This window comes from Pongo pygmaeus, chromosome 15 (assembly GCF_028885625.2).
Source record: "Pongo pygmaeus isolate AG05252 chromosome 15, NHGRI_mPonPyg2-v2.0_pri, whole genome shotgun sequence".
In the NCBI taxonomy this organism is placed as follows: domain Eukaryota; kingdom Metazoa; phylum Chordata; class Mammalia; order Primates; family Hominidae; genus Pongo; species Pongo pygmaeus.
In genome coordinates this window covers 77,582,614-77,599,137 of record NC_072388.2, presented here as the reverse complement: position 1 = coordinate 77,599,137, position 16,524 = coordinate 77,582,614, and the positions used below count along the sequence as shown (strand labels likewise).

The following is a 16,524-nucleotide window of genomic DNA, read 5'->3' as shown; positions in this document are numbered from 1 at the left end:
CACCCCACTACCACATACAAACACACAAATTCCTCACTACCTTGGTCCCTAATCCCAGTTATAATTTGCAACAGATACAGGTAGTCCACATTCCTTCCTTTAATTGTAAGACATAATAAAATACCTGGCCTTTGTCCTGACCTGGCTTAAAGGCAAAACCATGAATAGATGATCATGAAGGAAGAAATGAGGGGAGAGTTCTGCTCCATTTGGTAATAAGTACTCTGGGAAAGCCCAGGTAAACTTTACTCAGGTGAATTTTTCTCATAAAAGCCATTGAATCTTACCAAAAATATGAATAAGGCTGCTATAAGTTTGTTGTAAAATATTTATGGAGCTATTTATAGTTTAATTGAAATAGACAGGAAGGTCCCACCATTCAAATGTATCCTAGGGAACTCAAATAGATGTTATAAATATTATTTTAATGGGCAAAATAATAATCTTATATTATTCACATTAAAATAATTGCATTTGCAAAATCAACTTTGCTTTTCAGAGATTTTCCTCTTTCAATAAATTGCATTTGGATGCAAAATTTAGTCAGAATTTCAATGAGGTTCAATTTTAGGTTCATTTTCTCACAGAAGATTAATACTCCCTCTGCCAAGAAATACCCCCAATACTGTAGGGCCTCTGTATCCCTGTCTAGAACAGAGAATTGCACTTAGCTGCATCCTTGGCACCAGATAGATGCAGTCACCTTTGAAACAGAATGCTCAGCCTGTAGATCATGTGCACGTCACAGCACGTCTATACCCAGACCATGGATGAGCTCATAATCCTTCTGGAACATAAGGTGCTTTGCATATTTAGCCACCACACATGGCTGCGGAAGACTGTAATCACCATTTTGCAAATGGAGACTGTGGTGGAGAAAGGTCAAATGGCTTGCCCAAGGGCACAGAGCAGAGTTGGGCCTTAGAACACGAAGGGCAGGGGCAAGAAAAACATCCAGGGTGGTTTTCCTCTAGCTGCTCTGATTAAAACAGCACAAACAATATTTGAATTACAGTTTGGTTTATCCTCTCTCCATTTAAAGGACTTAAGTGGGCCTGATACTATTTTAGAAAAGTGTTTTTAGTAGAAACAGAAATAAACCTTTCACAGGAGAATTGGAATCATTCCAGAATGGCAAGGAAGGGTGGTGGGAGAGCAGTAGAGAAACAAATTGGTGAGAATCATGAACCGATTGTGCTCTGAGGTACATGGAAAGTCTCCCCTCCACCGATTAGTGCCTAAAGCATGTTGTTTTGTACCTGCCAATCAAAACTAGCAAAAGGTTGTATTTCACTTTTAGGTCTAGTCTCTGCAGCCCTCATGTAACAAGCCCTTATGGGTTAGCAAATGGATATTTGATTTGGGTTCTCTTGACAGTTGAGACTTTCTCTCCTGGGTAAGTATGGATGGGGAATGATGAAAGAAGATATTAGCAATAGGGTTCTTTGGCCTTGGAGGAAAAACATAGAACAATGATTCAAAAATATCAGATTCATGAATTTCAAGATGACTGGGGACTCTAAGTCTTGTGTCATTTGGCATTTTTACCTGAGATAAATATAATCTCCCAACAGGATGGCTTCCTTGACATACCTAAGTGTGGAAATGTGTTTCAAATGTGTGCCAGTCTATACCATTTGTTTAGTATTAGTAAGGAGTTACACTTTTATCAAACAGAAAATGTAGACAAACACCTATCATTTCTTACGCTTTCACATTGACATTAGAAGGCATTAAATCAATCATATGGCAGAAGAAAATTTGGTAAGCACTTTTTGATAAGCACTTCAGAAAGTACAGTGTTTTCTGTTTAATAAAGCCTGGATGCCATCCAACTGGGTTTAACGACAGATTCGCAAATAGAAAAACCAAGTGAAAATGGCAACCTGGAAAAGGCGGTCTCAACACAGACTTTGATTTTTGTAGGAAATGGTTTTCTTTTACTGATGTGAGCTGATGAGGTATTATTATTGTTATCATTATTATTAGTCATGAAATTGAAAACAACTTCACTTGGCTAAGGCTTTCTGAGAATGTTGTCACCTGACGGAGGTGCCTGCTTAAAATCGGCAAGCGATGGGAGTTCCCAAGCACGGACAGAACCAGGAAAGGCTGCTCCAAAGTTGACTTTTTTATTTGGGTCCTTCCACTTTCCAGGCCTCCCAGTCAACTGAAGAGTCTTGGAGGGAGAGACAGGGGCAATAGAGTAGGACCACCGCATCAAGAACAGAGAAACAGAGGAATTCAGAAAGATCCCAGCTAATTAATTCCAAAGCTAGAGGTTAACATAAAAGAAAAAAATAGTTGGGAAAGGGTAGTAAATTAAAAGAGGAAAAGGAAGACTTTTTCTGGAAGGAATTAAAATTATGGCATTGTGGCAATGGCTAACTTAATTGAAAAGAAAAACATATATTCAAAGAATGAGGAAAATCTACTAGGCTGCAGAAACAAAATGCCATCCCTAATTGAATTTAACAATAATACGATAAGATTCAAATGTAATTAAGAAAACGATAAAAGGAAAGCAGAATAAAAGGAATGAAAGTACTTATAACTTTTATTATCTATACAACTGAGTTGTTTTTTTTTTCTTAAATAGCAAGCACAGAGGGAGAATTGAAGTATGCAGAGAAACATATTTTAATAATTTTCCATGTGAAATTGCAAAGACTAGGAGAAAGTTAGACGTTAACACCTCCATCCCTGAATCTCTACCCATCTCCACCTCACACCCATCACCTGCTTCACAAACGTACTACCCAGCCAACTAAGACGAGCCTTCCAGGCATTCTCTCCCCTCAGCCATTACCTGCCGGAGGTTGCGTGTCACTTTGACATCATGCCAGGCGTTGTCGTTGAATTTTCCATTCACTGGCTCCACAATGGCCTCAAAGGCCCCAGACCCCAGGTTAATGACCAAGGAGACCGCACCATCCTTCAGAGCCAGGTTGACATAGTCAGCCGACTTGCCCGTGTGCAGGATGAGGCCGTTACGCTGCCAGGTCTTAAAGGAGAGGGTAATTTCATCACTGCTGCTCTGGATCGGGTTCTGAGACAGGTCGTAGCACAAATACTCTGAGCCTCGGAAAGTGGCCACATTCTCCTCTCGAGCTATGGGAAAAGAAAAGAGGAAAGCAATCAACACTTATCTGGCAAGAGTCAGATCTATGCAAATACCAAAGAGAACACACCGCAGGGGCACTGCCCCATTCTTGTGCTGATACCAATACAGCACTCCCTTCAATTCTTCTGCAAGTCATATATTGAAATACCAGGGAAACTAGCAGCAGGGGTGACTGCAGAGAAACGACGTGTCCACACGAGGGTAGAAGACAAAACAAGATAGTGCAAAAGAGATTGCTGCCTTTCCTTCAAATTTTCTCAAAGAAAAACCTAAAGGGAGGTTTCATGCAAAATGACCAAGTGAGGCTCAAGTTGCTTTTGCTTCAGGAATTGCTTTTAAATGCTTGTAGAAGACCTGGTTTAGAATGGATAATTGACTGTTCTGACAAAGGACTCTTTAGCTCCAGGTAGCTTTTATTGACCAATAACTAAAAATAAATTACCCTGAAAGATCTGGCTCTGATTTTCATCTGTCAATAACTCAGCTAACTTTGGTTTCTATAGTACAGTCCTAAGCCCCGTGGAACATGGCTGGGTTGTTAAGTAGGAGGTTGGACCTGAGCAGGTGATACAGCAGGTAAGGAGAGGGGAAGATAATTAATTTGATATGTTTTGATAAGACAGCAATACCACTGTTAAACTCAAGACTCTCTGCTCTAGTGTATCCTGTTTTAGATGACCCTGGTTGGACTATCCTATGGTCACAGAACTAGGGCTCCACAGGGCCAGTATGGCATTCTCTTCTTCCCCACAGAACTATCCTTCCCCACAGAACTAGAGTTCCATGGGGCCAAGATCGCATTCTACTGGAGCCCATATTCTCTTTCAAGACAATATTTCATAGACTGGGACCCTATAAATTGCCCACCCAAAAAGCCTTAAGCCTCTTTTTCAGGGCTTGTGCAGCCCTCTTCCCTGGATCCATCTTTCTTTTTTCTTTTTCTTTTTATTTCCTTTTTTTTTTGAGTCTTGCTCTGTCACCAGGCTGGAGTGCAGTGGTGTGATATCGGCTCACTGCAAGCTCCGCCTCCTGGGTTCAAGCGATTCTCCTGCCTCAGCCTCCCAAGTAGCTAGGACTACAGGTGTGCAACATCACTCCCGACTAATTTTTCTATTTTTAGTAGAGACAGGGTTTCACCATGTTGGGCAGGATGGTCTCGATCTCTTGACTTTGTGATCTGCCTGCCTTGGCCTCCCAAAGTGTTAGGATTACAGGCATAAGCCACTGCGCCCAGCCCTGGATCCATCTTTCTAAAGGCAAACCATACATATTGCAAGGTCTGAGGAGTAGCCATGGGAGACTATTTGCAGAGATGTGGATAGGGCTTGTCCATTAGGCTGGGACAACCACATGCATTCATACCAGACCCTTCATGATACAGGACAAAGCCAAAGGTGGGAAGAGAAGGGAGTAGACCATGGGCTGAGGATCAGGGGTTGGCTGGTTCCCCTTGTGCTGCTATTTCCCAATGCAGAACTCCAAGGAATCCAAAAATTCTAAATTTCAGCCTGGCTTTCCAAGTAGTTATAAAGGTATATTTGTCAATGTAAGAGGGTGAAACGTATTTTATTTAATTATTTGTTGATTCGATCTATAATTTTGACACACGGTGTTATGACCTTCCATTTGTCTTCTTGCCAGATAGCCTTACTTAGAATGGTCTACTTCATACCAGAGTTTGTCAAAAGCTATCAAAAGCACCTCACTACTAAAAGAAAATGGCAACAATAGTTGAGATACACAGTTTCCCTCTAAAGATTGTAGGCTACAAAATAAGGTTGAGAGAATTCTATTTTCCCTCCTAGAACTACACTCCAGGTTTATTAACCAAAGCCAAGTCCGCTTCAACTCAGATCTGTATTAACCATCACAGCCCCAGGTAAATTTCTTAGGCAAAATAAATATTTTCTCATCATACAGTAAGAGCTGTAAAAAGAAGATATTTTATAATATGAAGAGACTACTACCCACTACATATTGTTAAATTAATCTTAGCATTATGACATCATTAAAACATCAACCTCAGCTTCATACTCCAGGGAGTTAAAGAAGAGATCAAGTTTCTCTTGTGTGTTTCACAGCAGCCCAGTCATATGTATCTACCTGCACATGTCTGCTTGCACACACACTGGTATAAGCAAAAGAGACCTGTTCACCTATAAATGCTCACAGGGTAGCTTGCACATGTATAAGTAGTTAGCCCATAACTCATGCTGGATTTTAGCAGAAATAGCCCCCCAAAAATAATAAAGCAGAAATTCAACACTGTCTGCATGTTTGAAGTAGATCTATCCAATCCCCAAGTGTACTGTCTATTGTCATTATCTCTCCCTTCATTTCTGAAGAAGCGTCTTTGTTAAAATGCAATTGGACGAGCCCCTGCTCAGGAGACCTGGAGGTGACCCTGATCTAGAGTAGAAGGTGACAAATCAAACGGCGTTATCACAATTAAGCTCTTTTTCTACAGACATGGATGTCCACAGAGCCAAATACTGTGCATGTCCTTGGCACTACAAGTGGTATATTAATGGGTGTCTTCTATAAACATTTAAGTTATACCTTGTGTGCCCACTGAACTGAGATAAATGAGCAAGGAAAGTAGTGCCTATAAAGAGAAGCTTAAATTAATCATCCAGTACCCTTCAAACAGGAAAAGTTTGACACAGAACAGCAAGGCACCAGATATTATTTAACGTGCTACATGGTGCTTAATATTTTTTATATAATTAGAGCAAGGAGTCTGTCAAAATAATAAATTTTAGAGCTACAAGGGATTTTAGAGATGGCCTGATTAAATGCCCTTATTTTATTAAGGAAGAAATTGATGACTAGAAATAAGTGAGTTGCCCAAGACAACACGGTGAGTTTGTGGTACTCTGGGCTTGGGACACGTCTGGGCTTTTCTTAGTCTAAATATTCATTACCTTCCCTTTGCCCACCACTCTGGATATTCCAGATGCTCCTACTTGTCTTGTCAAAGGCCACAGATGATTCCATGGACTGTGCATTGACTGACAAACCATTCCAAACTTTGAATAAATTGAGCCAGAAACCAATTCCTCTCACCATACATGAATCACTCATTCACCAAAAGAAATGTTTCCCTTTCAGCCCCTAGATCTGTATTTAAAGCAAAAACACTTCTTTTATGTGGGAGGCCATAGGGGAAAAAATGGCATCAGTGTAGAGAAGAGAATATCACCATAAATAAATAAGAACTAAAACCAACGTGAGGAAGAAAAGGCGTATGCAAATCACATGCATATTTATGCTAATCTCCACGCAAATATACCGACGAAGATTTTATGTGGCCAAGTGCCTTCCTTTGCAAATATTTAACAGAAATTGCTGTAACCATTCACAACCTTTCCAATCTTTTCATCCAACGAAGAATTTTCTCAGTTTACCTCTTCCCTGAGTCAGAGGAGGCTACCAAGATCAGCATTACCCTGTTGGGGTATCTCCTCCATTGGTCAACAAACAATAGACAACTGAAAGCTTCTCTCTGAATCGTATCCTACATAAGCAAATTTATATCATTTTCAAGTGATGGAATAATCTTCCCCTACATGTTGTGGGGTAAGAGGCACTAGCAATGCATAACCCAGTCTTTTTTTTTTTTTTGAGACGGAGTCTCGCTCTGTCGCCCAGGCTGGAGTGCAGTGGCGCGATCTCGACTCACTGCAAGCTCCGCCTCCCGATAACCCAGTCTTTAAAAGAGCAAATCGAGGGCTAGAAAGGAGGAGAAAAAAATGAGGACCTTGAAGAAATCAGTGTTTTGTACACTTGCACAACTGACATGATTTTTCTTCTAAGACCTCCAATCTATCTTAATTTCCTTCCAGTAGCTGAGACTCAACCACTCTCTTATCACCTTGAAAACCATACTAAGTTGACAGTAAGGGTAACTAAAAGGGGCAAAACCAAATAGTGACAAACATGCATTTCTAACCTTATTCAATCTTTTGAATCCTCCATTAGAAAAAACAAAATAACACCCAAAAATCTGTTTTTTATACTTGGTGTTTATACTGAGAAGGAGGTTGAAGAGACAATGCAGTCACCTTGTATTTATTCAAGCTAAATAGGTGGAGAAAATGAATGCAGGGGATTATGTAACACAGTACACAACAGCTTAGCATAAAACTACAGCTTGGCAAGAGAGGAGGCACTGACATAGCTAATGGACTGTTTAGATCCATTTAAATTATATCATCCCAAAGTTTACAATCAATTGCATAAGTGTAAAAATGACAAGTGTTATTCTCACTGCATGAAAAGCAAAGCTCAACTGTGTATGACAACAAATCATTTATCCATTATTCGTAAGCGTCCAATTGATTAAACACTAGATGCAATCTAGATTTGTATAACTCAAGATTTTAAATCAGTTTGTATAAGATATATAAAGTACTGATTTTCAAATGGCTGGTTAATTCAATACTGATATATACTTAGTATTAATAAGCATTTACTTAATTCTGTTCTTCACTCCTTTCCCCCTAAAAGACACCCCCAACTTATAATTTATATAATAATCACTCTATTTCTCTGAGAAATTCCAAAGCAGATTAAAATACTTAGTGTTATATTTTATTACTGTGCAATCTAAGAAGTGTGGGAAAAATGCGTATAACTGTTTAATTAGGCCTGCCATTCCTAATGGCTTGGTGTCTTAAAAACCCAAACCGGGCTTTAAGGGCAAAAAATTTGAACTTCTATAAGTTATGGGGAACCATTGCATAATTTTACTGAGAGGGATAGAAGGATTCAACCTGTATTTTTAAGAGATTGCATAATCTTTTAGAAATACACTTGAACTACTTTTTCAGGGGTTGCCTGGAACTGGTTAAGCCTAGATGTTTATATAGTTCCTGGATATAGTGAGGTTTGCACTTCACTGGGCAAGAATGTAGGCAGAAGTTCCTAGCAGAACAACCTAAGAGAGGCAGCGGCACCAGCAAGCCAGAGAACACAGGAGGAAACCAAAGTGTGGATACTTAAGATCCAAGTGCAATCATTGGAAAGCCTAAGACCAAAGGCAAAATTTGGCAGAAAAAGACAAAGAATTAGTCAAGAAAGGACTGAAAATGAAAACATGTCAGGCATTGATAAAGAAGGATTCTAGGGCCATTTGCAAGCAGGTATTTACATGCATCTAGACGTGTCATGGATTTCCAAATACCTTCTTAATCATTATTTGTATTCTCTCAGTGCTCTGTGAGGTCATTTTACTATGATTACACCAATGTGAGGAAATAGAGACACACAGAGTTTACAGGGGTCATACAAGGTACTACGGAGTGCCATTTCCAAAACTGTAACGCTATGATTTTCATTCCTTTGCTTTTGCTGCTACACCATACCACTACTTTGCCAGGAACTCAGATTCCCAAAGCAGATGCCTAGCACCCTATATCTAATACTCTGCAGCTGCATAAAGTTCAACCTGTTGAAAGGTAAAACTACTGACAATGGTAGATAAGAGCCCTGGTAGGCAGCAGGAAACCAAGCAGGCAAATAGGGGAGTACGTTGACTTTCTTTCCAAATTCTTAGCACCAAGCTGAAAAAAGCCAATCTGAGAAGATAACACTCTTTACCTCCAACAGAGAGCCTTAGAAATGGAATTTTTAGATACTTAGAAGAGCCCGTTAAAATGCTGACCCCTCTGAAGTGGCTGTAGCCAGTGGTCATTTGAAGAACACCTGCTGAGCTCCAGAAAAGGAGTGGGAGCCAGCTTCCTGATGATGAGCCTCAGAGACACAGCGAAATTGTTCTCATTGTAGCATGCAGCCTTTGTCCTTCAAATTGGTCTCGTACAGCAGCTCAGTGCAGTACTTCAGTCTGTATTCATGCAAAGATAACCTGGCTGCCCATCCTGGCCTGGCCCACCTGGAAACTAATGAGGCACAAAAACACATGGGCTACTATTGCCTTGCCTGCTGGCAAAGAGATGGCCTGTGGTCTTGTGGCCAGCCTGTGAACTCATTTATTCTCTGTGAAGACAAACCCAGCAGGGGCTATATTGTGCCTTCTCCATCAGTGCAACTGCAATCAGAGGTTGGAGGTTCTCAAGTCGTGAACTCACAGATCACCCAATTTTGGCCAGTGCTTTCCAGGCAAAGAAGTCTCAGTAATGACAAAAGAAGTAATGGGTCCAAGGCAAAAGTGTACGCAACTGCAGAAAGAAACGTCTAGGGAATAAGTCCACGACTGCACAGTTCTACTCATTCCTGGGGGATGGAGGGGCTGCATATACCCTCAGTGCTGAAAGGTATATTGAGCTAAAACAGCAATTTGAGTATTTTGCTGGCAAAAAAACAAGGCAAGTATGAGTTCATTCCTCTACAAGTCTGTTTCCTTACTATCCAACCTGCTAAGAATCCAATACACTCAACAGGAACACCTACCTCTACGAGCCTCTTAGGAAGCTGTGAGCAGAAATCCAAGTTATCTGCTGAGCTGTGAGATGATCATATTTGCAAAAATGAGGGGAAGGTAGAAATCCTTTTAGTGGAGTGAATTCTATTGTACACTTAATGACATTTCCTGCTAGAATTTAGGGAGGAACAGAATGATTGTGTTAAAAGGCAAAAGACTGCACAAGTGAACTGCACTCTTGGCTCTCCCTGTCTCATTTCCCTTACAATGTATTTTAGGGCCAAAGAAAGCATTAAGAGAGATCAAGCTGCAGAGCTATCCCCCAAGGACAAACAACAAAATCCTTTACCTGCCACATCCCATCACACAGGTATTTTAAAAGCAGAGTGTACCAGCAGACAGGAAATTGTGTCGCCCTGAGCAATCCTGCACTACAAAAGAAAATACACAGGAAATCTGACCTCCTGAGGCCATTTCCAACCCTTATCCTCAGACTCTGTAGGAAAGATGCAGCAGAGAAATAAATAGACTTTTCCACACTGCCTGGGTCACTCACTAGCCTGCAGATGCTTCTTGAAAGTGATGAGAAGGAAAATAGTAAATCAACTTGTCACTTGGAAAATAAACAGCCAGCATCTTGGTGAGGGAAGCTGCCTCCGTCCACAGAAGAATGGCCTGGAAAACCACGCTTCACTGAAATCACTAGAAAGCTAATGGTATCCTAAAGCCTGAATTGCTGTCAACTGCATTACAATAAAAGTTACATTTTTGTTTATTCACTTAAAAAGTAAAGATTCACAGGTGCCTACTATGCACCAGGTAATGTGTTCAGTGCTGAATGCACTTAAGTCACATGGCAACCTTGTAAGTATAAATCATTAGCTGACATTTTACAGAAAAAAAGAAATTGTAAAGCTAAAAGATTTTGAATGCCTGCTATGTGCCAGGCCCTGACAACAGATTCATGTTAACAGGGCACTCTGCCTGGTTGAACAGTGGACTTATGTTATGAACTGTAATGATAAAAGCTTTGAATCAAACAGACGCGGGTTTGACACCCAGCTCTGAAACTTATCTAAATCTATGGAACTCTAGCTTATTACTTAACTTCTCTAACCCTTCTTTCCCTAATCTACAAAATGGGAATAACCATAGTACATATTTCATAGAGTTGCTGACAGGCAGGAATACAATAAAGTTCTTGGCCCAGTTCCCAGCCATAGAAGTGTTAGCTATCGTTGTTGTTGAGAAGGCATGCACAAGCAAATAATTACCAGTGTAGTAAGTGTTTGGTAGGTGATATAGGCACACAGAAGAGGGAATAACTGACCCTGGGCATAAGAGAAGGTTCCATACAGGAGGTCATATTTAAAATGTATCTTCAGTTATGAATAGGAGTTTACCTACAAAGGGAGGAATGAAATGCTAATTAGAAGAAACAGCATATCCATTGGTGTGGTCATTAGAAGAGCACAGAGTATTTAGGAGAAGGTGAAAAGTGCCAGGTGGCTAGCGCAATGGACACGTGTATAGGTTCAAGATGCAGACTGGGGCCTTCTCTACAACATTCTTGAGCACTGGGGATGGGGAATTAGCAGAGAAGAAATTCAGCTAATGTGTGGCACAATTATACTTGTATTGTACCAGGTGTCCAGTGGGTGGACAAATGGCTAGAGAGGTGAAGAGGGAGCCAGGAGACATTTCTAAGATAGGATGGATATTGCTAAGAAATAAAAAATAAAAAAAACACAAGACATGAGCCAATTGTTTGCCAATTGTACTGCACAAAATTGTACTGCCTGTCTTCCCACTTATAATAATTTATGTAATATAGGGATCCAGGAGACATTTCTAAGATAGGATGGATATTGCTAAAATAAATAAATAAATAAAAATACACAACCTGAGCCAATTGTATTGCACATGCCTGTCTTCCCACTTACAATAATTTACGTAATGTACTGTACATTTTACTTTCCGTCAACCACCAGATCCATGTAAGCAAAACTGTAATTATGCTTCTTTCAGTATTCGTTTCTCATTTTAATTATGGGTCAGTCAATCAAACAAGCATTGAACACAAATAGCGCACTCCATCTTACAGAGAGGAATCCATTTCCCTGCCCTCATGACTCCATGAGAACATTTCCTCCCCATTCCCCAGGAATAATTTTGGAGTAACACTTTGACCATGTCTCCTTTATTCATTCTCCTGCAGTGATTCATCTGCTTGGTGCTGTAGTAAGGGTCTGATACCCTAGTTCTACGTTTCCTCCATAGATAGTCACTATTCCCAGGTGACCTGCCTTTTACTCTATTTCTTTCTACAAGGCTTGTGAGTTCTCCTTTAGGCCGTCCCATGCAGTAATCCTTATCACAGTAAACTCTGCCCTTATGGAAGAAGGCCTGCAGTTTTCTGGCTCTTCCACCTGTTGCTGAGTAGGTGAGTTTAATTCAAGGGAAAAATTATAAAGAAGCCAAATTTTACTGCAGTAAAAGCCACATCCTCTAACTCTACCAGCAATAGAACTGATATTTGGATCCTTGACACAATTATGATTTGACTCTTACGTCTATTACACAATCAGTTCAGAAATCAGAGGGAAATGTTATGGTTGTCACCTCAGCGATCAACAGATATTGAAATAGGCACTGAAATAAAGGTATCAGGGGAAATTCAGGATATCAAACTGGTCCTTGGGTTGCTTTCACTATGACTGGAGGGATAATAGGCACATCTGGAGCCACGTGAGTTCAATGACAAGAAAATATATCAATAATGTCAAAGCCAGCTCTAGCCCACAGTGTTTCCTAAAAACACATTTCTTGAAGTTATACAGAGTATATGAGTAATTAGGATGGTGGAGAACTTAACCAGAATTGACTTCCTACAAATAAGTTTCACATTGAATTTTGAAGTTTTTGAACCAAAAAAAATTGTAGAATATACACATACTCACAAACATACATATCCTTTCACCCTTGGCCAAGACCAAAAAGAATCATCAAAAGTACTCAATAACCAAGGTGATGATACTGGAATAGCAAATGCCATGCTGTCACACTACATTGTGTGGACTTCATAAAGACAAAAATGTTAGGAGGGACACAGAGCTGGAGAGGAGAGGTCTGTGTCCCTAGTAACACTGTATATTTTTGTATAATTTTGATACAAACAAAATTAATAATAATGAAAAATCTCCACAATGAATCTAGAGCCTGAAGTAGAGCATCTGAAATGTTTTTTATATACAGTAGCACACATATCAACCCTAATTGCTACCAAAATTAGATACTCACTATATTCACACACACATGTTTAGAAAATAATATAGAAGTCATGAAGGTTTACAGAATTTGGGAAAACTCATACAGATATTTAGATATTTCAAAGCAATAAGTATGATTTTTTTACCATATGAACTTTAAAATGTTTATTTCTATCAAATATCTCTTTAGTCCAAGAGGAAAACAAGAATTCTCTGTAACAATTATCACCATAGTATCAGAAGAAATCTTAGAAGACAATGTAATCTACTTCCTGCCTAAATAAATCTGCAATTAAATTATATTTTCGGTAAAACTCCCCACCTTTAAGTATCTAGAGAAAACAAGACAATCAGATATTATGTGAAACTTCCTACAAATATTTTAGGAGCCAAATGGTTTCTGATTCTAAAATAGGAAAGTGGGATCTAGAGGTGGTACCAAGTTTTGCTTGGGTGATGAACAGGGAACTATAAGGTATTAAAGAATTTTACTTAACATGTCCTTCCTTCAGCCCAGAATATATAGAGAATAATGAATATAAATGATGAGGGGCTGATAAAATTGACCTCCACTAATTTATATATATATACACATACACACATATAGCTATACAGTGATCATTAATTGTTTGATACTATGTCTCTATTCATATGTAACAGGAATAAGAAATATGTATACAGAAAATCTCCCCATCAACTTCAGATAGTGGTTACTTTGGAGGAGGAAGAGAATAAATGGAACCAGGGAGGTATTCGAACATGACTAAGTCTTTACAAAAAGATATAAAGCAAAAATGGCAGAACATTAAGATTTGTTCAATCTGAGTGATGGGTAAAGCAATGTTTGCAATATCCTCTACTATAGGTTCTACATGTTTTATGTTTGAAATACTTCATCATTTTTTGAAAAGTTAAATCTCTACTGCCAATAAAACATCTAACCGCCCAATAAATCTTGAATGATTCTTTGGTTATTTGATTTATGGATGTCAACTTTTTAACCATACGCTGTGAGCAGCAATTTTTCTTGCCTTTTCAAAATCTCCTGTTTACCCAGAATTTGTTAAGTAAAGACCTGCGGAATTGAATTGAAATGAAGTTGAGTTGGTCACAGTGATTCTAAAGTTGCCAATTCCTCCTCCTGCCCCATCGTTGCTTTCCACGCTCTTTCTGAAGACCCACTGCTCAGTGCCTTGGCATCAGAGTTCAGCCTACCTTCCTAAGGGCAACAGGAGGAAATGTTGCTGGAAGCTGAGGGATATGGAAGACATGTTAATCTGTTACGATGGGGTAGTTCCACAGCAGATACAGAGAGTCAAACAAGGCTGGAGTCTGGAATAAGTGACAGGTACATCTGCCACAGGCCTCCTAAATGCTTTTCCTTTCCACAGCAGAATAAAATCATGCTAGTTCTTTAAGGAAATCCCCATTGAGAAGCCTGAATCTGTGCCCATCCTCTTAGCCTTCCCCTGCAGGGGGAGGGAGGGCAGCCCAGCTCCTCCTTTGTTAGCACTGTGGGCTCTAGCCTGCAAGTCTAGACAGAGTGGCTTGTTAAAAGGACCTGGAGTCAATGCCTGAACAAGATCAATAAGGCTTTTTATGACACAATGAAAACTTTCTATTTTGTTAAATGTGGTTAATTTACCATTTCTGCAGTACTCTTAAAGCTGTCAGTGCCAAGGACAAGAGCCCAGGTGATTAAAACCCTGTTCGGAGACACAGACTGGGAAAATTTGCCAATGTGGAGATACAAATCCTAGAAACTGGGGCTATGTCTTCTTTTATAGCTACATATGCACTTCCTTTTCCTCCCAAAGAAGTAAATATGGCAGTGAGGAGGAGGAAGCTGATACTAATAAAAATTAAAACTGCCCCATTCCAATGCTTTCAAGAAGGGACTGCTAATTCCCAGGGTCTGAAATAATTAAATGAAAGAATCTGAATGGAGAGGTGAAAGAGGATGGGATATGTTGAAGGGGAGTGGGGAGGGAGAGTTCTTTAAAATGGACACAGACTTAAAAATCAGTGACCTGATTCAAGAAACCTAAATAAAGAAGAAAATCTTTAGTGACTGCATATTCAATTATAGTACTAATACTGTGCATAAAACTAGAAGAAAGTATTTATTTCATTTTTGTCATTTCTTCATTTCAGCCTATTACCAATCTTTTTTTTTTTTTGACAGAGTCTCGCTCCGTAGCCCAGGCTGGAGTACAGTGGTGCTATCTTGGCTCACTGCAAGCTCTGCCTCCCGGGTTCATGTCATTCTCCTGCCTCAGCCTCCCGAGTAGCTGGGACTACAGGCACCTGCCACCACACCCGGCTAATTTTTTTTTTTTAATTTTTAGTAGAGACGGGGTTTCACCGTGTTAGCCAGGATGGTCTCAATCTCCTGACCTCATGATCCGCCCATCTCCGCCTCCCAAAGTGTTGGGATTACATGTGTGAGCCACTGCTCCCGGCCAACTATTACCAGTCTTTTTAAGCATCAGAAGTTTTTTTATTTTTGCTATAGCATACAAAGAACAGGAAATTAACATTTATTGAACCTGTATTATACTCCAATGAAGCAAACACAATATACATAGCATTTGACAAGAATTAACCTGTTTTAGTGATCTAAAGTTACAAGAGTTCAAAACAACACAGAACAAATGAATTATAAATAGAGATAGCATATCTACATGCTCATATTTCATCTAAAATGAGAACTTTTCATTAGGATACTTGGTATATTTCTTATTTATCCCTCACAAAAGCCCTGTGAAATGAAGTTTTACTAGCCCATTTTTCAGATGATAAAACTAAGGCTCAAAAGAGACTAAATCTTTCTAATATTTCTAGTTGGAAGCAAATCCAAAATACAAGCCAGTGTTAACCTCCAAAGACTATACGCTTTCCATTAGATCATGCTGCTTCCTATTTAGGTTTGTGTATCTTTTGCAAAGATCCGTGTCAATAATATGCCTGTGGGAGACGAGCTATTCATTTCTTTAAAAAAAAAAAATACACGTTTGCATAGCATGTCACATATTCCAAACCACTTTCACATACATTATCTGATTTTGTAAAGTATAAGCACCCTTCAGCAGCTGCTAAAGGAACCTCTATCTGCTCAACAAGGCTAGATTTTCAGCAAATACTTAGAGGTATTAACCATATACTTTGGGATATAAATACAGATCATAAAACAATAGGAAAAAATCATGGGAATTGTGTATATTCAGTACATGATACAAATGCTAAAATAATCTTAATTATGAGAACATAAATAAGGAAATCCACTTTTTTTTTGAGATGGAGTTTCACTCTGTCGCCCAGGCTGGAGTGCAGTGGCGCAATCTCGGCTCACTGCAAGCTCCGCCTCCTGGGTTCACGCCATTCTCCTGCTCCAGCCTCCTGAGTAGGTGGGACTACAGGCACCCACCACCACGCCCGGCTAATTTTTTGTATTTTTTTAGTAGAGACAGGGTTTCACCAAATTAGCCAGGATGGTCTTGATCTCCTGACCTGATCCTCCTGATCGTCCCACCTCAGCCTCCAAAGTGCTGGGATTACAGGCGTGAGCCTGATACATTGACTCTAATGCTCCTTTAACCATTTACAGATGCTGCAACACCCCAACAATCCCATCTATGGCCAAACAGCTAGAATCAGAGCTATGACACCAGAGGGCTAAGGTCAGAAATATGCTCAGGGATTGTGCCAAGGTAGCTGAAGAAAGGGAAATGGTTAGTTGATTTGTGATT

The 16,524-nt window shown here is 39.7% G+C and overlaps 1 protein-coding gene across 16 annotated transcripts in view; it reads right to left on the bottom strand.

Annotated features, from left to right (window-relative positions):
- NRXN3 (neurexin 3) overlaps nucleotides 1-16,524 on the bottom strand; it is a 1,699,552-nt gene that overhangs the window by 1,216,428 nt on the left and 466,600 nt on the right. For all 16 annotated transcript variants that reach the window (XR_008493626.2, XR_008493627.2, XR_008493628.2 and 13 more), the window contains exon 5: nucleotides 2,810-3,111. Coding sequence is in view for 13 of the 16 variants with exons in the window: in XM_054448164.2 (XP_054304139.2) it covers nucleotides 2,810-3,111 (302 nt within the window). In the remaining 3 variants the exon portion in view is untranslated. The remainder of the gene's footprint in view (nucleotides 1-2,809; nucleotides 3,112-16,524) is intronic.